Genomic DNA, 24,983 nt, shown 5'->3' with positions numbered 1-24,983 from the left:
ACCGTGAAGGAGGAAGGCCCTCTTGGGCCAGATTTGTGTTTGCAGAAGATTTCACTTTGAAAGCCAACACCACTGAGCCAGAAAATGGGAAACTGGCAGACTACCAAGTGTTCTTTTTTATTATTATTTAAAAAAAAATGGCGGGTTCTAAGGGGTGTTCAGGAGGCCTAGGGCCCCTTTTGGTGCGGCTCAATCAGTTGCTCTAGGGCAGGGGTCCTCAAACTTTTTTAAACAGGGGGCCAGTTAACTGGCCCTGAGACCATTAGAGGGCTGAATTATAGTTAAAAAACAAACAAACAAACAAAGAACTATGAACAATAGTGGCCCATGGGATATAGTTTGAGGACCTTTATCCCAAACTGAGAGAAGGAGTCATGGAGACAGAGAGACAGAAAGGACTGAAAGACAGGAGAAGGAGGGGAGTTGGAGAATGTCACACACTTTCTACATATGAGCACAGTGGGCTCTGGGTGAGTCAGCTACTAAGCAGGACAGGCAGCAGCAGTAAAAACACCCAACAGGCTGAATAAATGACCTCAGTGAGCCATATGCGGCCTGTAAATCATAGTTTAAGGACCCCTGCTCTAGGGTTTCAATGTGAAAACCTGAGGATGCAGTGCTGCTCCAGCCTTGTATTACATGCATTTCTTGGACCAACCCTTAGTGCTCAGAGCTTCCAGTGCTGCATCTGGTGATGCTCAGGGGAACACATAGTGGTGGGAATGAAGCCATGGGCTAGCTGTATGCAAGGAATGAATGTTAATCTCTGTATTATCTTTCTGGTCCCAGATACCTGTCAGTACTCAGGGCTTACTTCTGGCTCAGTGCTCAGGGAATCACTTTTGGAAGGGCTTGGGGAAGCATATGTGGTGCTGGAATCAAATGAGTTGGTTACATGAAAGGCAAAGATCTGTTGCATAAAACCCTTATACTGTATTTCCATCCATCCTATGAAAAAAATCAAATTAGCCACTTTATCTTACAGATGAACTAAGGTCACACAACAAGGTTAGGAATGAGGGAGGTCAGACCCTGCTTTTAGAAGCAGGCAATTGTCTGCTATTCTGATGACCATGATCCAGTGATGAAGCACTATCATGCATTCCACAAGAATTTGCTAGGTACTACCTAGGGCCATCCTCTGGTAGGCATCAGAGGTATATAGAGAAGGGAGATGGAGTAAGATGATAGAAGTGCAAAGTGATGGGAGAGGTAAGGGCCTTATAGATTCCCTTGGCAATAGATATGAGGTTGGAGATTTGGGGATGAAACCTAGATTAGAGAATGATGAAGAGTTACCAAACTGATCAGGTGGAAGGACATGGCAGGAGGCAGTGGCATAAGCAAAATCCCAGAATTGATAGGAAGACGGCATGACAATGTGAGGGAGGGGAGATAAATGGAAAGGCCACTTGTGATTTCTGAATGGTAGGGCACATAGAGTGGTAAAATAAGGGTGGGTGGGCTATGTCTGGGAAGGATGGGAAGTAGGGGGAGCCTGCTGTCAGGGAAAAATTAGAACTGAAAAGCCATGAGCATTTCTGCATCAGTGTCTTAGATGAAGAGCAGAAAGTACCAAGAGCTACATAGTGGATTCAGAGAGAACACCCTCACTTCCAGCTAGGGGCATCTGAGAAGGCTTCCTAGAGGAGAGGCATTTGAAGTAAGCATGCAAAGTCACATAGGGTTTGCAGAAGGATTCTGAGCAATGAAAACGAAGATGACACAAGTTCAGCATCCGGAAACTGCTGGGCCCAGCGAGGTGCTCTGTCTCACAAGCATCACATCAAGTATGAACCTGGATCACAGGAGGCCTTGAACTTTCCTATCATAAAACATAGTCTTTCTTCTTTAGACAAAAGGGAGCCATGGAGGGTGCCTGAGTAGGGCTGGTATGGGGCTTCCTGTGAAGTCTGACTTTCCAGAATGCCTCAGTTGTCTCAGACAGGACTTGGAACTCCCATTAGCACAGGGAGAGGCAGAAACACTGCAAAGTTTCCAAATAAAGGAGTGCATCCATAGGCTGAATGCTTAGTGAGTGGAGGGATGGATGTGAGCCAGAAGGAAACCACTTACTTCTTCAAGGTTGCCTCTAGCCCTGGCATCCGGGAGTCACTTCTTTAATGTCTTCTCAAAAGGATGCTTCTGAGAGCACCACAACCTCTGAGAGCCCAAAGCAAGTGGCTGGTGGGGAACTAGTGGGGAACCTCTGCAGCATGATGCCTGGAAGGCCAAAGGTTTCCAGTAAGATCCTGCAGAATCTAGTAGGCAAAAAAGACAAGCAAAGATCCTGGGCACTGAAAGGACCACAACACAATTCTTATATCAAGCTGTGTATGTGGGCTCCTTTTTGTGGGTGGCTGTGGCTTCTGCATGATTGATCTGGGGGCAAGAAGGATGCCGGCCTAGGGTGACTTTCAGTTATATAATGAAATTCTCACATCCTTGGCAACTCCTTAAGACCCAGCAAACCAGGAGGGGAAATCACTCTTAATGCTGTCTCCTAGAGGCTACACAAGGTGTATCACTGGGAATTTGAGTTGTGGCAGTTCCAATAAGTGGTTCAAGCATTGCCCTAAACTTACTATTGATTTTTTCTTGAAACCCCTCTTTATTTTCTTTTGGTTTTTGGGCCACACCCAATGACGATCAGGGGTTACTCTTGGCTATGCGCTCAGAAATCGCTCCTGGCTTGGGGGGGGGTACCATATGGGACGCCAGGGGATCGAACCTCAGTCCTTCCTAGGTCAGCCATGTGCAAGGCAAATGCCCTACTGCTGTGCCACCACTCCGGGGCCTCGAACCACCCCCCCTTTTTTTAATCTAAAGCATCTGTGCTGATGCCACTGTGTTTCTTGTCAATAGTAATCATTTCATTTTGGGGGGAGGGGAGGCTACACCCAGCTGGGCTCAGGAGTTATTTTTGGCTCTGACTCAGAAATCACTCCTGGTGGTGCTTAGGGACCATATGGTGTGTTGGGACTTGAACCCAGGTCAATCTCATGCAAGACAAGTGCCCTACCTGCTGTACTATCTGTAACTCCAACAAAAAGTAATAGCTTCAGTGTTCTCTCCTTCCCCCCATCATTTTGGCAGGAAGGTTATTAGTTTTAATAATATAAAAAGTCTTTTGAGTTTTATTGTTCTTTATTTTTTATATCTCATTGATTTTTTTCTAATCTTAATTAGTTCCTTTCTTGTGCTTACTTTCGATTTAATTTGCTCTTATTTTTCTATTTTCTCAATATAAAATCTGAAGTCATTGATTTGAGACTTTTTTCCTGTTCTAAGATAGGCATTTAATTCTAAAAATTTCCCATTTAGTGTATTCTAATAGCAGCCACAAATTTTTATAGACATCCATTTTTATTCAGTTCAAATATTTTCTAGTTTCTCTTTTGATTTTTTTCCTTTTACTCTTGGATTATTTATGAGTGTGTTATTCAGCTTTTAATGACCTGGGGATTTTTAGGTTGCTTTCTATTATTGATTTTTAATTTAATTCCATTATGATCAGAGACTATACTTTGCACTACTTGAATCCTTTTAACTTTATTGGAATATTTTTTAGGCCTTGAATATGGCCTATCTTGGCAAATGATCTATGTGTGCTAGAAAAATAAAAAGTGTGTTTTTCTCTTGTTGTAGGGAGTGCTGTATACATATACATTAGGTCAACTTGGTTGATGGTGTTCAAATCTCCTATATCCTTTATGATTTTTAGTCTACTTGTTCCATCAATTATTAAGAGGTTTAGAAATCCCATCTAGAATAACAAATTTGACTGCTTTTATTTGCAATTTAATTCACTCTTATTTTGTGTATTTTTGAAGCTATGAAAAATTTAGATTTGCTCAATTTACATACCTTCTGGATAAACTGATCTCTCCTTCATCCCCCTTTTTATTGTGCTAGGGAACAAATCCAAAATCTAATACTTGTAAGGTTAGTATTTTACCACTGAGCTTATATGCCCAGTCCTCACACAGCCTTCTTATTCTTGGTGATATAGGCTCTGAAATGGACATGGTCTGATATAGCCATTATGACTTTGTGTGTGTGTGTGTGATGGGGAAGGAGGTACATCCATTGTGTTTGAGATCGACACTTGGTATAGTTCTTGGGGCTGCCTTCTGCAGTTTCCAGGGAACCATGCAATGTCAGGGGCTGAACACAAGACTTTCACATGCAAGTATGTGCTCCAGTACTTTCAGTGATTTCCTATCACACTTCTTTTCAATGCAAGAAAGCACTATAAATGTGTGCAGATATGTATATATATGTGTATATATATACTTAAATTATAATTTCAAATAAAAATTAAGTTGGGATCTATTTTCTTATTCAGTCTGACAATATACTATTAATTGTGCTGAAATCATGGGGTGAATGTTTTGTGATTTCTATTGAATTCATTGTCAGATTCTATTAACTTTTTGTTTAGTGGATAATATAAGTTTTTGTATAGATGATGTATATATTTGATTTTGGGGTCACAGCCGGCAGTGCTCAGGGGTTTACTCCTGGCTCTGTGCTCAGAAATTGCTCTTGGCAGGCATGGGGGACCATATGGGATGCTGGGATTTGAACCATCGTCAGTCCTGAGTTGGTCGCTTGCAAGGCAAGTGCCCTATCACTGTGCTATCTCTCCAGCCGATAATGTATATTTTTGATAGGATTTATGGTATATACCATACCAAATCTTTAATGTGCCCTGCCTACCTTCAATCATTGTAAGACTTCATCTAATATTTTTATAATGGTGTTCTTCCATGTCTCCTTTTTTGCTTTTCATGATACCACTGCCATTAATTATGTAAACACCATTAATTCCATTCTATTGCTATTATTTAAGTAGTCAATTATCTTTTATATAAATTTGAGTAATAAGATATTATGATACATATGGTAGCCATTCTTGGTGTTTTCATTTCTTTTTTTTTTTTTTTTTTGGTTTTTGGGCCACACCCGTTTGACGCTCAGGGGTTACTCCTGGCTATGTGCTCAGAAATCGCCCCTGGCTTGGGGGGACCATATGGGACGCCGGGGGGATCGAACCGCGGTCCGTTCCTTGGTAGCGCTTACAAGGCAGACACTTTATCTCTAGCGCCACCTTCCCGGCCCCGGTGTTTTCATTTCTTATATGTAGAACCTTTATTCCACTTGGTGTTATTTTCCTTTGGCTTAAAGGACTTTCTTTAATATCTCTTAGAATACAGAACTGCTAGACTGTCAACTCTTTATGCATCTGAAAAGGTCTTTATTTTTGGAAGATATCTGTACTGAGTACACAATTTGAGATGAATAGTTTTTATCTCTTTCTGATATGGCTTTATGTTTCTCTAATTTACATTGTTTCTAATGAGAAATCTTGTTATTATTTTTATTTTTCTCTGGATACTTTCATAATTTTCTCTGATTCCTAAGCTTGAACAGTGATAGTTTTGTTCTCATTTCAAATGGGATTGGGTTTTATTAAGATTTTCAGATCTGCAATTGCTTTAACCCCTATCCTACATTTAAAAAGAAAAAGAAAAGTTTTTCAGATCTGTGTGTTTGGAGTATTAAAAAATAATAAAAATTGGAGTAGATTTATCTGTAATTTTCTCAAATATTCTCCCCATCTTTGTTCTCTTATTAAAAACTGCCCATGCACATATGCTAGGTTACTTGAAGTTGTACTGTGACTCACTAATACTTTACGCTAAAATACTTTTTCTATTGTATTACTACTTCAATTACTTAATTTTTTCCTCTGGAATGTTTAACTTGCTATTAATCTTAACCAGCATAATTAAAAAAACTCAGTCAGTGTAGATTTTGTTTGTGCAAGATTGACTTGAGTCTCTTAAAATAAACAAATTGTTCAGAACACAGGGGATTAAGTTATAACAGTTTTAATATCCTTGATGACTATTTGTCTCAAGTATTAGGTCTGGTTTTGTTTCAATGTGTTCCTCATTTCCCTCATTACAGGTGATGTTTTCCTGTCTCCTTGTAGGCCTGACATTATTTGACTGGATGCCAGATATTGCTTTGTGATTTGTTAGGCAGAAACAGAACAGCTTTTAATCTAAGACTAATTATTATGCACTACTGATTCAAGACCCCATGGGCCTTTTCCCAAAGGTCCTATGTATTATGAGGGCTTCAAGTTTGACTGGTAGGAATAGGCACTATTTGAGCACCGTTTTCTCTCCTTTCAGATTATTTACCCCCTACTTCCAGCCATTTTCTCTCCAGTTGGAAATCTGCTGAGGCCCTTTCCAGAGATCTTTGATGTTCTGTTCTGTGGACTCCTCTCTTAAAATATTCTATTATTTTTCTTAAAAAAGTGGAGTCTCGGCCCGGAGAGATAGCACAGCGGTGTTTGCCTTGCAAGCAGCCGATCCAGGACCAAAGGTGGTTGGTTCGAATCCTGGTGTCCCATATGGTCCCCCGTGCCTGCCAGGAGCTATTTCTGAGCAGACAGCCAGGAGTAACCCTTGAGCACTGCCGGGTGTGACCCCCCCCCAAAAAAAAAAAAAAGTGGAGTCTTTTTTTTTTTTTTTAATGGAGGAGGTGAACATTCAGCATTGCTCAGGAACATCCAGCTCTGTGCTCAGGAATCACTCCTAGAATCTCAGGAGACTATATAGGATGCTATAGATCAAACCTGGGTTGGCAAAATACATGGCCAGCACTCTATAAGCTATACTATAGACATGGCCCCAAGTCTAGCTAACTAGGTCTTCCTGAATCCTTTTTTTGTGACCTCAGTTCCAGACCTCCATGGGGGTGGTTTGGGTGAGTAGAAACTTTCATCATGGAGCTTCATCTAGGAATGCCAGAGTGATAAACTGGGTGATCCTAGAATTCACCTTATTCAGTTTTCATCTTTGTGGGACCACTATTTCTTCTTGATCCCCATGGACATGGAAACTGTTGTTCCCTATTGATTTTTTGTTTGTTTTGGGTGAGAGGGTATATCCACATGTTGGCTGGGCAGAGAACTCAGAATCTTTCCTATAACCAGTTCCCACTGATATGAATGTCAGGGTTTCAATGATCTGTCCAAATAGAGTAGATTTGAATCTCTTGTGCCTGTGTCAACTTTGGGCCTTTGCCTCTCTATCCAGAAAAGAATGCTAGAGCAATTTCACCACTGAGTACTAGTTAGTATCAAATCCAAGTCTCCTAAGAGCCACCTGAGATAGGGCTAAATTTTTATCAGCCCAATGATGGGTAAGAGTCCAAGTCTCAAAGAGATAGAGTGACCTGTTGAGCAAGTCTCACACAGAGGGGCACCTGTGCCCACGTGGGCATTGCCATAACGTAAGAGCTGTGCTTGCTACATCATTCCACCCTGTAGATAAAGCAGCAGGCAGGGTACTCAATTCTCTGTAACTACATACACATTTTCCCACAGAAAGAGAATGAATAATACTGTTTCCTGCTAGAAAACACATGGGAGAACAGTGCCACAGTGAATGTAGCCCTGGGCAGGCTGATGCATTGCCCAGTAGCATGACACATTCCGTATAACCCTGCAGCTTTTTGATGGTTGCCATGGTGAGTGGACAAAACAGAAGCATATTTCCTTGGAAAAATGTCAACGGTGACTCATCCAGATTTCTGTGAGGGCCAATGGAATGAATGGATAAGCCTGGGAAAGAGCCATATTAAGAACAGAAAATGTTTGCTACCTTTCAAGAAGCAGTTTGCTAGCAAGAGAGGGCTCCTTACAAGCTCATAAAACTACATCCAAGAAGTTGGCATTAGAGAGGTAGAGATGCACAATAAGCTCTTCCATCAGGGGTCTCATTTCCTCTGCTTGTGTGAGCTCAGAGGCAGGGTGGAGGGGTGGAGGGGGCACAGACTTGGGCAGCTGAGACGTCTAGATATGGCTGTTGTCTCCTTGACTAAACTTTTATTTACATTATTTAAGATGGGCTTTGGAGACCTTTCTTGCATTAAGACTGTGATGAAGGAAAACATTTGACACTCAGCACTCAGACCTGAATGACTACAGAGTTTAAGAGTCTCAGAACAAGAAATCATGGAGTAGGGTATGAAAATTCCATTCAATGAGTGAATGTAGCACATGTTTCCAATGCCCCCAAGGCCTCATGGTAGAAAATCATTATGGGGAAGGATGCAGAGAAATCAGAGGCCAAAGTGTTTAAGTTCAGAGGGTCAGAAATGGCCCAGATACTGAATAAGCAGCCTACCCACCCAGGCTTTGAATGCACAGATTCTTGGGAGGTAAAGTCACATGAAACATGTGAACAAGGTTAGGGACTAGGAAGCAGTGAGGCAAAGGGTGTGGGAGAAGAGAGACAGAGATGGAGGGATGGACATACACATAAGGGATTGGAGAGAGAGAGAGAGAGAGAGAGAGAGAGAGAGAGAGAGAGAGAGAGAGAGAGGGAAAGGGAGAAGGAGAGGGAGAGGGAGAGGGAGAGGGAGGGAGAGGGAGAGGGAGAGGGAGAGGGAGAGAGAGAGAGAGAGAAAATAGTAGAGTCCTTTCAGCTTGTCTCACTATGAACAAGCACATCTGTGCCTTCAGTAAACCTGTCCTTTCCTTGAGTTGCCTCTAGGGCCATCTGCTTCTTGTCATCCAAGAGCTGAAGGCAGACACAAACAATAAAGCATCAAGGAAGACTGCAAGGAGAGATGCCACTAGCATATCCTAAATGCTGGGGAATATTTTTCCTATAAACATCCCTCCCCCTCCAATTTTCTCCAGTAGGCAAAGTTTAAGCCTGTTACCCTTCCTCCAACTTCCTGCCTAACTCACCTGAATGGTGAGACCCTGGGAGGGGTCTGAGGTTGGTAGTTAAAAGTTCCCTGGGGCGGGGAGGGAAAAGGCAGAGGCAGCAAAGGAGATCAGAGACAGGATGGATGCAGAGAGGCTGTTTAGCTTAGAGGCCAGGTAAAAAAGCCCATGGTGATTAGGGCCTTGTAATAAAGCTGGATGTCTCCTGAAACTTCAACTGACTGCCTGTGCATCATTTCCTTGCTGTTATCCTGAAGTTACAGACCAGCTAGGTGAAGGGACTGCAGGCGCTGGGCCTGGCCGAGAAAGGCCTCACTATTCATCTATTCATCACCACAACTAGGACTTACTAATTAATTATTAATTCAACAAAGCCCTTCAAAATGACCCTGGGTTCCTTGCCTCCTTTCCTGCCCACTCTCTTCCTGTCCTGCTCTTGGTATTCTTTCTGGAGATGCTGAGCCTATGTTAAATGTATCTGCATGACCCCTGCTCTTTATTCCCTAGGCCTTCTAATACTCTCTGTTTTTATTTGCTGATCTGATCTTCCTCCCCTGTACCTGATGCTTCTCGCAGCACCTACCCTGGATAGCCATGGGATGTATTGTTTCATATTTGGGTCTTTTCTTTGAGATACCTCAGAGTTTGTCCTGTTCTCTGGACCAGAGTAAATACAGACCAATGCTGGGAAATAAAGGTAGTAATTCTAATTAGGGGAGAGCCCTAAGCTTTGGTAGCAAGTGGATCTCAATCCAGGTCACACCACCTCCTAGATCTGAGTCCTTAGACCCTTTATTTTTCCTTTTTGGGACCATATCCAATTTGCACTGAGCTTTGTGGGCTTGGGGAACCATATGGAGCATTGAGGATCAATTCATGATTCAGCGCATTCATTCACATGCAAAGCAAGTGCTTTACTTATTATTGCCTCCAACTGGGAAAGTACTTTTACATTTATTTGGTGGGTGGGTTCCTAGCATTGCTCAGTGGGCCCAGGACCACTGCTGAATACTGTGCCTAGTCTGTGGCCTTCAGGTTTGGTTCTTGATGCCCGGTCAGTGTTACTGGGACCATTAAATGCAGAGCCCACCAGTCATTCCAGTGGTACTCAGGGGCCATCAGGGCTAGTCTGGCAGCGCTCAAGGAATTATTCAGTGTTGGGGATCAGATTGAGGACTTTGTGCATGCCAGACACAAACCCTTTGAGAATTTCTGCACTTCTCAGAGCTCTGGGTTTATATACCATAAAATGGTTTGCAATCATTTCTACCTTGTTAAGTATGAGCTGCACACCAGCAATAAGGGTGTGATGCATTTAGAAAGTCTATAGATTCAATAAAGTCCAGTCACGAAGCTTCAAAATCTTATGCAGATGCTATCTCTCCTGCTCAGTGCCCTGACGCAGAAGGGGTGCTCTGGGCTCTGGCCCCCAACTCATCCTCCTCAGTCAGTATCCACTTCTCATCTCTAGGAGCTGGGTTGGGTTCTCCAGTTCATAGAAGCAGCTAGCCATGATGGTTCAATATAAGCTCCCTCTCCCAATGGAGTAGCCAGTGTGGGTGCCTACTTGCTTCCACCATCTCCCTTCAGTAAACCTAAGAGACTGGGCAACATAGATGGGCAGTGGGTCCCTTGTGAAGGGCCCCCCAAAAGAAAAACTCTGGGATTGGGATTTCCATCTTTATTTTCTTACTGTCTCCTAAGCAGTGCTCAGGGTTCTGGGGGTCCTGACTGTTAATACTTATTCCACATGGTGGACAGATTAGCGCTAGGACCTGAGGATGTAGTGCTGCTAGGACCCTGCAGTGTTGGGGACTAATAGGGTCACCCCACATCGTTTAGGAGGTTCTAGGGCTGCTCCATGCTCCATGGTCTTGAGGGGCCATGCACTAGTGGCTATAGAAGAGGGCTGAGCACATGCCCGAGTCCTAATGCTGTGTCCTAAGCCCTGTATTATATTCTTGTTCCCCTTTGCTTCTATAGAGGAACACAGAGAGAAGGTGTCAAGCAGAGAGGAATCTTCCTGTGGTGCAGCCCAGAAATGGCAGATATCAGGTAGGGAGAAGAGAGGAGTAGTATTTTAGGGAGGATGGAAATGGTAAAGAACAGCTGTCAATCAACTCTGACTTCATCAAGCCAATGGGTCTATTTCAGTTTCACCCATCCCACTGGGCTAATCCAGCCCATCCCACCTGGATAGAGTGGAGGAGCACTGGGGTACCAGGTATCATGAGCTTTTGTGATCTTTGTGAACTCTGTGTTCTGCCATCTGACCTTGAGGGATTTATTTTTTGAAACTGACTTCTCAATTCCTGCCACCATATGAGAGTGTCTGTAAAAGACCAGGTCCATTAAATCAATTTGTAAACAGCTGCTTTATGCACATTCTTAAAAATCTCACATCATTAGACATGAAAACACAAATATATTCTTATTAGAAATATTCTGGGGACCCAGAAAAAGAGAAAAGTCTCCTCGCATACTTAATTCTGCTCCTCCCCTTGAGTATGGTATGTAACTCTCAGAATTTTTAATATAAAATTTACTTAATTTATTGAACTTAATATGAACATTTTGGTGGTAGCATTTTGTAACTCGCTTTTTTCATTTACAATCTTGTCTTGAGTATTTTCCCTAGGGGACCCCCAGGTCTTCCAAGCTCTCTTCAAGTGCTGCAGGAGGGTGCATTTACATATGCATTTGCCCTCAATTTAATCATCCTGCAATTGATGAACATTTAAGTTATTTCTAACTGTTTGCTCACACAAACAGAGCTTCAGAAAAAAGCTTTTGGGGGTTCATTTTGGGGGTTCATTTGTAAATATTTTAGAGGGTTGTTGCCAAACATTGAACTCAGGGTCTCACACATACAAGTTGAGTGCTCTACAATTGAGACACATCCCTGGACCCACTTGTTAAGTGGTGTGTATGTATGTATGTATGTATGTATGTATGTATGTATGTATGTATGTATGTATGTGAAAGAAGGAGAGAAAGAGAAAGAAAAAGAGAGAGAGTTGAAAAGCCAGGCAGAGACCAGAGGTGAAAATGTTATGAACTGATTTCAAGACTTCATCCCATGGCTCACGGGAGAAATGTTCATCCTAGTGAGAAAGATTGGGGCCATACCTGGTGGTACTCAGAACTACTCCTGTTCTGTGTTCAGAGATTACTCCAAGTAGGTCTGGGCGATTCAACATATATAGTGCCAAGGTTTAAACTGGATTAACCGCATGCAAAGCAAGCACCTTACCAGCTCTACTATCTCTCAGCTCACTCAGTTTGTTTATTATTTTGATGAAGGTTCGCACTCTGCAGTTCTCAGGGCTTACTTCTGTCTCTATGCTCAGGGATAACTCCTTCACATTCATATTTGGTGTCATAATCTTGATTGGCTACATGCTATGCAAGTGCTTTGCCCTTTCTATTATCTCTTTGGCCTCTGCTAAATGTTTTAAAACACTGATCCCTAAAGTGGAATTGAATCCTGCCTAGACTCTACCTACCTTTCCAGCTAAGGAATTACCACCAGTTTATTTTTCCTCAATAAAGTTTCATCTGCCATCTCCAGAGGCATTTACCTTTGCTGCCCTCTGAGTTCTTCTACAAACCTGGCCAAATGCCATCTTCTTGTCCTCTGTCAAACCACTTGTGTCAAAGGCCCCATCTGAAGGACTCTGCCATTAATCTCAAAAATGAAAACTAATAAATCAAGGGGCAACTATTCTCATTTCAGGAAGATTTTGTTCCATAGCAGGCTGCAGGGCATGGAACAATCTATAAACCAATACTGATTAAGCTTGCAATTCATGGATTAATTGATTCATCTAGTCATAGCATTAGGCTTGATACTACTTGCATCAGAGCCCTTGCTTTCGAAGGGCATACTCTCACTGGATAGAGCAAGATGTGAAAATAAATTACATTATTTAGTTTATTTATATGAATAGCCAATTGGCAGTTGCTAAAATGTTTTAGATGCTAAAAAGCCAAAAATTCAGTAGGTGAGAGACCAGAGATACTTTGGGGATAGTTAATAGATTATTACTAAAATTTACTAATAGGCAGTGAATAATTACAGAGTTGTTGTGCTCGATATTCACAGCACAAACACACAGGCATTTCTCTATCTCTGAATAGCAGTTGTTTTAAAACATGAAGGATAAGGGAAGATATAAGAAAAAAACTACATTGGGCCCACCTTTCCAACCCTTACCAAGTGCATCTGATGCTCAAGACTGTTTGTATTCATTCATTCATTCATTCATTCATTCATTCATTTTATTGATATTTCCAAAATATTTGGGGTGATTACTTGTTAACCTTCCCAGTTGGCAAGAAATGAATAAACACCCAGATTTCTGTCTGCATATGGAATTATCCTTACAGAATTGTTTTTCCTTATAAAAAATAACTAAAACCAAGACCACACTGTTCCAAGTTCAGATAGCAACCTGATAATGAATCAAAAGATAACATGGTATTGGAGAATAGGAACCAACCCAAGAATGGTCTGATTTATGAACTTGTCTTCTAGAGAAGATAAAATAACTGAGTCAATAGATATTAGGTCTCCTTTCCTCTGCCAGGGTCTAAGCATGAGGCCAGTCACTAAGCAAGAGAAGCCATGATCATCTCATGGGGCAGCCAAGAGAAGCTCATCCACCCTGAGAGTGGATAACCCACAGGGCAGGGCACTGGTCCCAGAAAAAGGCTGCCATGTCAGTCAGTGCCACATTAGCCTCTATTGCCTCTTCCATGCCATCAGTAGAAATTTTGGTCTTGTTTCAATTTCTCATGTTAAACACTGTTTAATTCACTTACATCATATTTGAAGGCTAAGCAGAGCTTTAATGGACTGTAAATTATTGAAGTTAGCCCTTAGAGCTCATTCTATAAGATTTCATCCATTCATCCTTCCATCTAAGAAAATCAGCTTAATTTCCTTGAGAAGTTTGCAGTATAGTGGGGGCATATGACACAGATTTTAATATGTAATTGTTTGATTGTCTGGCATTCCTCTATACTGTTCTCTCCAAAACCTATGTCAATCCTGTTCACTGTATCTACCCTGCTTGACACAGTGCCTGACACATAGTAGATATTCTTTAGATTAATGAGTTAATAGAATATGACCAAGGGGTATCCAGGCTCAAAGCAGCTGTGTGCGAGGGCAGTGTGTGACTTACTGGAAGACTAGTAGGCAGCAGAGGATATAACCATTGGGAAAGGTGAAAGCTGAAGCCAGGAGATGGAATATGAAGTTTATTCTCTGGTTGGGAAAGACATTAATGAGTAGCAAGCAGAAGAGTGTCATAGTGTCTGTTTGCTTCTTTCACTTTCAGACATGCCTGTATTTATTCATTTCATTCAATACAAAATTCATCAAGCTCTGCCTATGTAGGGTACTCTATAAACTATTAAACTATAAAGAAAGGAAATGGGATTGAATTGTATACTCAGAGAACTCACAATCTGATTTAGGAGATAGATGAGCCAATAGGCGATTATGGTATCTGTAAACTAGAGAAGGCCCTGGGATGCCTTCTGCAGAAGGTAATATATAAGCTGAGTTTTCAGGTGAAGAAGGGGTGAGAAGTGTGGTGTGGGTAATTCTGAAACAGAGGAGAGGGTCTTGATTGTTTGGGAACAAGTGTATTCAGATGTGTAGATGTGTAGAGCTGGTGATTTGTACAGGAGCAGGGGTGGAGAGAGGAGAGAGAGAGAGAAAGAGAGAGAGAACTAATGTGGTGACCAGAGGATGGAGAGATAGTATAGCAGGTAAGATACTTGTCTTGCATGTAGAGGACCCTTGTTGGATCCTTAGTACCACATGATAGCCCAAGTTGGTACCAGGTGTCGCTCTTGAGCTCACAGTCAGGAAAAAAGCAAAAAACAAAAAACAAACCCAATACTGCTAGATGTGGCTCCAAATTCTTCCAGAAATAAAGAGGTGTGTGAGAGCTAATACTAGCCTGAGTTCATTTAGACACTTACAAATGAACCACTTTATGTGCAACTATAATCTCAGGTTTCTCTGGTTGTCTGAGAAAGGAATTATCTTTGTTCCTATTTGGCAGATGAGAAGAATGAGGCACAAGGTCAACCATTCAGGGAATGCATGTTTGTATTATTCCAATTTTGGGATGCAGGACCTAAGGGACACAGTAATTCTGGGGAGCAGATGCAGAGACAGGACAAGAGAATGAGTGCAGTTTAGATGACTGTTTTGAGATGCTCATCAGACTCCAAGGAGAGGCAGAAGACAGCATCTGGATCCCTGAGTCGGGGTTCAGAAAAGAACTGCTGGACTGAGGGTAGTAAAGTCAAAGTCAGGGAGAAGGGTGCATTCATTTAAGGAAACTGTAGGCTCTTAAGAAACATCCAGAAGTGCCCATCATTTCTGGCTGACCAAAGAAAGACTTGCTTATGGAGCACCAGGAAGGAGAAGGCAGAAACATAAAAAGAAAAGCAGAGCAGGGCAGACTTGAATGTCTTCAAGAGTGTGTGATCCACCAGCCACTGGGACTAGGATTAACCAGGGACTGGGACTCCAGAGTAAGTAGAGAGAGCTTAATTGTCAGGATTTATTCAGTGGCCTTGACCAAGAGAAGAAAAGTTTTCTGGAGAGCTCAAGCAGGGTTGGGAAGTAAAGGCAGGTGATAAATCAGAGTCAGAAATTCTAGAGAACTCTTTATTAGGGAGACAGGTTAGAGAAATCTGATCTCTTTTTTGGAAGGTAGGTAACACTTGCTGGTGTTCAAGGTTTACTCCTGGTCTGTGCTCAGGGACTTCTCCTGTGTTGGGACTTTGAGGAACATATGTGGTGATAGTTACTGAACCCAGGTTTTCTTTTTTCTTTCTTTTTTTGGTTTTTGGTTTTTGGGTCACACCCGGTGGTGCTCAGGGGTTACTCCTGGCTGTCTGCTCAGAAATAACTCCTGGCAGGCACGAGGGACCATATGGGACACCGGGATTCGAACCAACCACCTTTGGTCCTGGATCGGCTGCTTGCAAGGCAAACGCCGCTGTGCTATCTCTCCGGGCCCAGAACCCAGGTTTTCTGTATGCAACACAAATACCCTACTTTCTGTAATATTTCTTTGGTTCCTAATCTCTTTTTACAATTTGAGTATTTTGGGGGGTAGTTGGATCACATCTAGTGGTACTCAGGGTGTGGGGATATAACTCCTGGGAATGCTCAGGGATATATGTAGTACTGGGGACCGAATCTGGCCCTCCCACATATAAAGCATTCCTCAGTCTATTGAGTTCTCTCTGGTATTGGAGCATATTTTAATATGGATTTCTTTGAGATTCTCCTCCTTTTCCACTTCTGAACCTGACCTCCACCTTGATAGAAACCAGCTCTCATTGTGGAGGAGAAAGTGGTGAAGATTTGTCTTTTGAATCTGAAGATATTTCTACTATAGGGGCTAGATGGAAACATGAAAATGGCAAGTAGTTAAATCAGAGATGCTTAATTATTCTTATTTTCATTTATTTATGGGAAATAATGTACCCCATTGATCATGAGGTAGTGGTCATGTAGCAGGATGCATTTCTTTCTGGAGCCACCTGTTGCTTTCTGGAGTGGCAATGTGACTCACCATATTTATCTATCTCTTTCTCAGGCAGTTTGGAAGGTGCTAAAGAGGAACAACATATAAGAATGTTCTCCCTACCTTTGATGAAACAACTAGGCAAGCCTCCATTTGAACAATGGATCTTAAGGAGCATGGATCTGGTTGTCAAATTGAGAAATCAATCTTCTATTTCAAAAGGAAATTGTATTTGGACACTTAAGAGGAATTACCAAAAGCAGGTAAGAGCATCCCATCCAACAGCTAGGTCTTCTTATTAAAGTAGCATGAGGGATAATTGTTTTTCATTCTGAGCGAAAGGTGAAATTACTACTCTTAATGTTGGAAGCATGTCAACCTATGCTAGAGGCAAAGAATTTAGGCTTCTGTAGGAGCTAGCTATGGCCATACATCCTGCCAGTATCCTAATGGTGACTATCAATCCAATTATTTTTGTTTGCCTTTATATCTAGCCCCAAACAGGACAATAGCTAGGTGCAGGGGCTGAGTGCTGATGGGATTCTCATGGTAGCTCAAGAGAGGAGCCAACATAGAATTCAGATGGTAGAATGGTACATTTCTCATCCCCAACTGCTCCAAACAGAGAGTGGGAGGTACTTTTAGTACAATTAGGAGACTACTAGGCATGGATTTGAAATCCAGGTTTCCCCAGGTATGTCCAAGACTCTCAAATGTAAATCCACAGGCATCTCTTCTAGATAATATCCTGAACAAAATAATTCAAGGATTCCCTTTAAGACCTCTAAATTCAGTTTCATGTCATCAGAAGGTATGTGCAAGATCAGTGAATCCATATGTCATGAACATAATGAGAGACATTTAGAAAATAAGAATTACAGAGGTTCTTTGAGGAGGGATTAGGAAGTGCTGAAGGTCTTTTGATACTACCATGGGTCTGGGGGAGGAATACTCCAGAAAAGGCAATCACTTGGGCCAAAGAATTTGACATGCTGAAGATGATTGGGGAAATGCTATTACCATGAGGACACCCAATTTGCATTTACATACATGCTCATTCAGGTAATTTTTCCAGTTCCAGGGTTCTGACTGTACACCTGCTCCATCAATGCTATAGTAGTCAGAAGACTTCCAGATGAACATTTTAGCTCAGATGGATGTTTCAACCTCTTTCATGAGCTTCTGATTTGAGTCAGGTCTTTAAAGTGTGAAACTAGGTATGGTTCAGATAATCTATTATAAGCAGGCCTAATATCTCCCCAATTCACATCTGAAGAAAAGTTTTGGCAAGGTTGATGGGGAAGAAGCAGGAGTGTAGTGGGGATGGGCTGGGGGGAATCTGAGTATTACCTGAGCATCAGTGCTGCTTGTTATTGGTGTGACTCATTCATGACTCATTCTTTCAACCATGTACACTGACACAGAATAGACACAAGCAAGGCACTGGCTATATGATATAGAACACAAAAGACACAATCCTCGTTCTCAGGAGTATCCAATCTATGGACTTAAGAAATTTGGTGGTGAATAGATACTGAGAGAGTAGGGCACCTGCCTTGCAATCATTTGACCCAGTTTAGATATGGGCCTGTATGTGATTCCTAGAACACTGTCAGGAGTAGCCCTTGAGCACAGAGTCTGGAGTAATCCATGAGCACAGATCCAATAGTAAGTTCTGAGTACTGGTGGGTGTGACACTAATTCTAAACAACAACAACAACAACAACAACAACAACAACTAAAGAACTGATGAGCAGTGACAAAGGAAGTTCTTTATAGGTGATCTTCAGAAACAGAGACACACAGGGAGGCAAGTCCTTCGAGCAGAGGCTGTTGTCTCTTAGCAAAGCCCACATTGGCACTCATCACTCTGGTCTGAGAATATGCTGAGGTGGGAACATGGAGTTCTAGTCTTTATTTCCTCACCACAGTAGATGCCCAGTGAGTTTTTGCTGCAGTAATAAATGAACATCCATCCATTGTTTTGTAGGGAATCGCTAACTGTCCCTCAGGAGTGACAGGGTTGAAAAAATTTTTTTTAAATTATAGCTATTGAGTGGGATTTGAAATGGGCAAGTGGGCTTTGCCAGGGAAATAATATCAGAAAGGGCAGAGACAACAGTGGTTTTAAGGGAAGCAGGCTCTGAGAAGGGTTTGGTTATGTGTCTATCCCTGGCATATAAAGGTACGTGTTGGCTAAGCACAGGGAGATAAGGAGTCTGGAGAGAAGTTGGCAGTGGTCAGGTTGAAAAGGGTCTGAGAAGGCATTCTAGAGGTTAGAACTTTCTTTGTTTTGAAAAGGTTGTTCTCAGGGCTTACTCCTGGCTCTGTGCTCTGGATTTGAACATGAGTCAGATGCTGGAATTTTGCAAGCTATAGTAAACCCTGGAATGTAAGGGCTTTAATTAGGACAGTGTCATGGATGGTGTGTGTGTGTGTGTGTGTGTGTGTGTGTATGTGTGTGTGTGTGTGTGTGTGTGTGTGTGTGTGTTTTGAAGTGATCTGGAAGGGGACATTGACAAGGGTCATGCTCAGAACCTAGCTGCCAGAGTAAGGACTGCTATCTGCCAAGCTTCTGTTCAAGTGAGCAGGATCGCCTGGAGCTGCCACAGAGCTAGGGAGAGAGTTTAAATGATACATCTTTGCCATAATTTACCCTAACAGCATCATTCTATGTGAGCTGGTGTGATGGAGGGAGTGAGCAAAGAGAGCATGCCAAGTTTCTGCCACCCCAATTTGTAGGAAATTTGGGTGCTCTGGAGTGAGAGGGTCAGGACTCACCTTATGCTGGAAGTCTTGGAACTCAGCCAGGACAGACTTCCTATTCTGCAATAGAGAAACTGAGGCCCAGAGAGAATGGCCCACTCAACATCACAGGGTACAGTCAGGATATAATCCAGATATCTCTCCAGACAGATCTGGACTCTGGGCTGAACTCCAAGCCTCTCCTATCGAATCAGAAGTTCTATTTTCCATCTGAGCAGTACTTCTAGGTATAGGAAGCAATACCAACTTTCAGAAGTGCTATGGAGGAAGAGGTGTGTGAATGAGCCTCACAGACCTATGGTCTGCCCTTTTAAGCTTCCCCACCACCCTGCCTCTGGTGATGGTAGTTATGGAGAAGAGGGGGTAGGCCTGCAGGAGTGGGCATTCAGGGGTTCTGACAGCAGCTGAAGGAGCAGAAGGGTGTGAGGGGGAGGGTCATGTCTCATTCAGATCATCCGGGAAAGCAGGGGCACACCTTGGCTTAATTGGTTTTAGGATAAATGCTGATTACAAAAAGCAATCTTTAGTCTGGCTTACAGCCCAACAGTCTGCTCTTATGGATTACAAAATTAAACTTAAAGAATACAGAATAACGGTAGCCATGATTTTGTACAGGGGAAGGGAGTGGGCTTTATCATGCAAAAAAGATTCATGGCTGGGTTCTATTTTTTTGTCCTTTTAAAGTTAAATAATTTAATTTGGGGAAAAGGAGAAGGGAGATGGAAGAGGGCCTGTGGTAGGGGCCTCTGTCATCACACTTCTCTCTGAAGAGCTCACTCAGGAGTTGGTTTCCTGAGCTTGAATCACCTACTCCAGCTTGTCAGAGAAGCCTTATACAGCTTGCCTTATACAGCCTCCCCAACCCTCCCAGGTCTGTCACTTTGGCCTTCTTGAAAGATTCCCTTTAACTTGAAGTAAAATCCAGTCGAATCCAGGGACAGGAACTATGTGTCTTCAGAGGCTGTGAGCTCTATCCTAGGTTAGTGCCTTGAAGAAGGAAGAAGCCCAGCCCACTGCAGAGGGAAGAAGCCTCATCAGTGAAATTAGTCCTAGCTCAGAAAAGCTGAGATGGGGTAAAAGCAAGCTGGAATCAAAGAAAGGTGGAGCATCAGCAGGTTAGGTTCATTCTCAAAGTAGAGTGGAAGATATATACACGAAGCCCCTCTCCAAATTATAGTCAGCCTAACATAATGCCGTGGAGGGGAGAGTACTACTCAGCAGTGCTCATGGATACTCCTGGTAGGACTTGGCGGACCAGAAGAAGTGCCAGGGATGGAATTTGGGTGGACCACAAGCAAGGCAAGTGTCTTAACTCTTGTACTTGTACTATATCACTGGCCCATGTTTATTTTTTTTCTTCGTGTGTGGAATTTTTTTTTCCATAAACATTTATTTTTATAAAAAATGAATTTATTTTTAATCTCTAGACTCCATGGGGGGCAGACACAGACAGGGTTTGTTTTCTTTACCATGGCATCCCCAGCACTTTGTGCATAGTAGGTGTTCAACAACTATTTACCAAATAAGTAAAACAAAGCCACTTCATCAAACAAAACCAAGCAAAGAAAATAAACCATTCATTGTTCCCCCACTGCGGGTATTTTGGCTTATTTCCTCCGAGTCTTATTTCCTCTGAATATGCTCTTTTATATACATGTAAACATTATGTATTATTAGACTTAGCTCTGGGATGTGTTTTGTATTCCTCCATTAATATGAATGAAATGATGAAATGAGATGATGCGGAAATGTTTTGAAACTGTAAAATGTTTAACCAAATATCTTATTATTAGTTTTTATAATCATAGTAATACTGATATGAACGAGGCTGATTTTCTGAGCCTATCCTTCAAAGCAAGCACGCATTTGCCCTGGGATGCTGGGAAGATATTCTTTTCCACATCCTGCTAGCAATAGGGAGTCTCTCTTTCATGTTGAATGCTTCCAAGTCATCAACACTGACTTAAGCTTACCCCTGACTGACCTCACCCTGGCCTCACCCTTCAGGATCTCCTAGGTTGGCTTCAATCTCTCATCTTCTGTTCTGAGAGAGAGAGAGAGAGAGAGAGAGAGAGAGAGAGAGAGAGAGAGAGAGAGAGAGAAAGACAGAGAGAGACAGAGACAGAGAGAGAGAGACAGAGACAGACAGAGACAGAGACAGAGAGAGACAGAGAGAGACATAGAGAGACAGCGATAGAGAGACAGAGAGAAACAGAGATAGAGAAAAGAGAGAGAAGAGAGAGGAGAGACACAAAGTGTCCCAGGGGTCTTTCTGTGATTCTGCTTGAGTCTTCCTCTCCATCTTAGATGCAAACCCCATATCAGTTCCTATCATCCACAACAGATAGCATGGACCTATACAGTCCAAGGGTGCTAGGCAGGGCTTCCTTCTTGCTGCTACCTCAGAGCACAGGGTAGGAGACTTCAGTTAAACTCTAGAAAGGGTCAGTGCTTTCTTTTGAAGACTACTTTGGACCGAAGGTGAAAATATTTCAAACCCTGGCTAGCAGTGTCCCTTAACACCCATTGCTGCCAAAGTTCCCTGAAGAATGTGTGTGTGTGCATGTGTGTGTGTGTGTGCGTGCGTGTGTGTATATGTGTGTGTGTGTGTGTGTGTGTGTGTGTGTGTGTGTGTGTGGGTGGGTGGAGAGGGGTCAAAATTTCCAACTGAACCAAGTATGTGAAAAAAAGAAGCTAAACAACGTTTCTTTCATTCCCAATCTCTCACAGGCAGTTCAGGAAAATAAAATTGTGCAGGACAGTGAAAATTCTCTTAGGATAAGTCTCTCCAATTCTGCCCCATCCACCCCCACCCAGGTGAATTCAGAGCCATCCAGGAGTGGGGATTGCTGTGTCTCTCCCTCGTGCCCACAGGTGGCAGAGTTAGTCTGAGGATCACAAATCCAGGGAACCCAGGAAACTTACCCTTTGCTCTTGTGTTGCCACGAAAGTCTGGAACCCTGGGGCCACCCCAAAGCCCAGCTCTTGAATGAAAGGTGGCTCAGACTGACTGTGGATCTGAACCTTCACGCCTGCTTCAAAAGTCGTCTCCTCTGAAAGAACAAAGGTGGATAAAGTCATGAATCAGAAACAGCTGATGCTCAAAGCTAAAATGGAGAAGCTCCAAGAGACCCTAGAAAGTGGTAATGTGGCTAACAGAATCGTGGACCCAAATATGTCCATGTTCTCAGACCTGGAAACAGAATAGGTTACTGACATCGGTTACTGGTCAAAGAGACACTGCAGGTAGATTATCTGCAGGCAGATTGTCCTGGTTATCCCGGTGACCCAGAGGAATCATAAGGTTCTTAGAGGAGGGAGACAGAAAGTTCAGAATTAGAGAATGTGGATCTGAATTTAACATGAAGTAGAAGAGGAACAGAAGACAGGAGCCAACAGTCAAAGCATGCAGGCAGATATGGAGGCAGGAGAGAGGCTCCCCCAAAGCCTCTTTCAGCAGCACAGACCTACTGACACCTGGTTATATTTATCCCCACAAACCCCACTTTTGAATTCTGGCTGCTGGAACTAAGCCATGATAAATGCATGCTGTTTGAAGCTACATTCTTTGTAGTACTCAAGTGCAGTGACCAGCAGACAGATTCGGGCCTACTCGTTGCTTCAATCACCAAACCAAAGAATAGGATTATAAAGTGAGATAAGCACCTTTATTGGATTTACTAGCCTCTGTATGAGGCCAGGAGCTGAAAGGGAGGAAGGAGGAAAACAGGAGGATGCAGTTAGAGAAAGGGAAACACAGGCCCTGCTCTTGTGCCATGGTGTTGATGCTACTGAACCACAGGAGCTGGAAGAATAGCCCAGCATTTGTCAAAGTATCTCTGGAAGGGGAGATGCCCTTGACTGTAGAAATGGGGCCTGGCAGTGGGGCTTCTCCTCTGTGCTAGAGTTTCAGACTGGTGGAGAAGGTGCCTTTGGTATAGAATGGCATCTATTGGGGTTCTTTTTCTTGATCATCCCAGGCCTCTTGCAGCTGGAGCACAGACTTACAGGCTTCTTGCTCTTGCTTAGCAGGAGTTAGACTCCTCAACCTACTCTAGGTCTCCTGAAGCAATGAAGCCCATTCTTCAAGGGCTCCCCACATAGCTTATTTTGTGTTCCAATTCTGCCCAGACATCCTTTTATTGCATGCAATGTCTTCCTACCTGGATCCTAGCCATCTCCCTAATCTTCACTGAAGATCAGGCTACCCTGCCCATCACAATAACATCTCATGCTCTGTGGTTCTCTTCACATATGTCCAACTAAGTCTCAGCCACACCAATTAATCACATTTATTGCTTGTTTGGGGGTCATACTTGACAGTGTTCTGGGGTCATTACTTGTTCTATGGGCCAGGGATTACTCCTAGTGGTGTTCAGGGGAACCTGGAGGTACTGTGGATTGAAACCAGAATCCTGCAAGCAAAGATTATGCTCCAGTGCAGGGATCCCACACTATGGCCCATAGACCACATGTGATCCTCAAAAGACATTTATCCAGCCTGCTGGGTGTTTTTGCTGCCACTGCCTGTCCTGCTTAGCAGCTGACTGGCATATGTAGGATGTGTACTGCAACTCACCAGGTCCTCTCCTTCTCTCTGTCTCTTGACTCCTCTTCTCAGTCTTTGGCAGAGGTCTCAAATTACAGCCCATGAGCCACTATTGTTCATACTTTATTTTTAAATAATATCTTTATTTAAGCACCATGATTGTAGTTGAGTTTCAGTCATAAAAATGAACACCTCCCTTCACCAGACAACACTCCCACCACCAATGCCCCCATCTCTTCCCTCATGGTCCAAGGGACAGTTAACAATGAGGATCATTGCTCCAGTGTATTGAACTACCTCTATGGCCCACTATGTAAACATCTTTTACCTAACTGTGTCCTCCATGAGCATCCTGAGATCATGTTCTAGTCTTTTTCTCTGAATCTCAAAGCACCTTTGAATCTCAGGACAAGGTATGGCACAAAAAGTAGCAAGCCAGTGACTCAAACTCACTCACATCATTACCAATGGGCAAGGCCAATCTGGAATCCAAAATAGGAAACATTCTCAAAGCAGAACATGTTTAGATTCAGAAGGGGCCAAAGGCTAGGGAGGTGAAGCAGGGAGAGAAATGGCAGGCAGAGGTCATAGAGGGAGGGACAATTGCTGGCACCAGAGCAATTGCTTAAGAAGAGTCAGGGAACAGATATTAAAGGAGGCATGAGGAAGAACTGGGGCAGTACCTGGAAAAGAACAGGTTTACAGGTATCCCTGTGTCAATGTGGGGCAAAGGATTTGGAGCTGGGTTAGATTTGTAAGCTTGTGGGTACCAGACTAAGAGGGAAGGCTGGTAGGGCTTCCAGAGTCTAGACAAAGAGGCCAGTGACACAGGGTTTTAGCAAGTGACCATGGCACAATCCTTTCCCATACATCTTCAGAGAGAAGAAGGAATCCTCAAGGCAACCCATCAACTTTCCTCTCCGTCTGGCACATTCATAGTTATGTGACCTCTTCACCCAGAAAGTGTGTCCCATTGTCATTGGCTTGTGTTCCTGTTCTCCATAGTTGGTGACTGCCTCCAGGTGAGAAGGGTTTGAGTCGCAACTGGGTAAGAGAGGGGGACAGCAAGACTGAGGGTTTGGGGGGGAGAGGGTTGGAATGGGAGGGTTGAGAGGTCAGTTTTCAGCAGCTTAAGCTTCTAGAAATCTGTCAAGAAAGTAGTTGAGGCTCAAGGGCCCAAGACTCAGATTTTGATGATGGAAAGAAGAACTTGGAGTGCTACAGGAGGCATGAACTGGAAATCCACTTGAGGAACTGCAGTGGGCGTGCACAGGAATGACAGCTCATGAAAGCCCTGTCCCTGCTTCCTAACTGAGTGTAAGAAAGTTTAGAGTAAGCAAGACAGGTT

The 24,983-nt window shown here is 43.0% G+C and overlaps 1 protein-coding gene across 1 annotated transcript in view; it reads right to left on the bottom strand.

Moving 5' to 3' along the window:
- Positions 1-24,983, bottom strand: part of ASIC2 (acid sensing ion channel subunit 2) — a 299,911-nt gene that overhangs the window by 54,592 nt on the left and 220,336 nt on the right. Inside the window, 1 exon segment of the mRNA XM_049772780.1 lies at positions 22,012-22,139. Coding sequence (XP_049628737.1) covers positions 22,012-22,139 — 128 coding nt within the window.

Source organism: Suncus etruscus, chromosome 1 (assembly GCF_024139225.1).
Source record: "Suncus etruscus isolate mSunEtr1 chromosome 1, mSunEtr1.pri.cur, whole genome shotgun sequence".
NCBI classification, from domain to species: domain Eukaryota; kingdom Metazoa; phylum Chordata; class Mammalia; order Eulipotyphla; family Soricidae; genus Suncus; species Suncus etruscus.
Note: the sequence above shows the minus strand (reverse complement) of the source record. Positions and strands in the feature narration are given on the sequence as shown.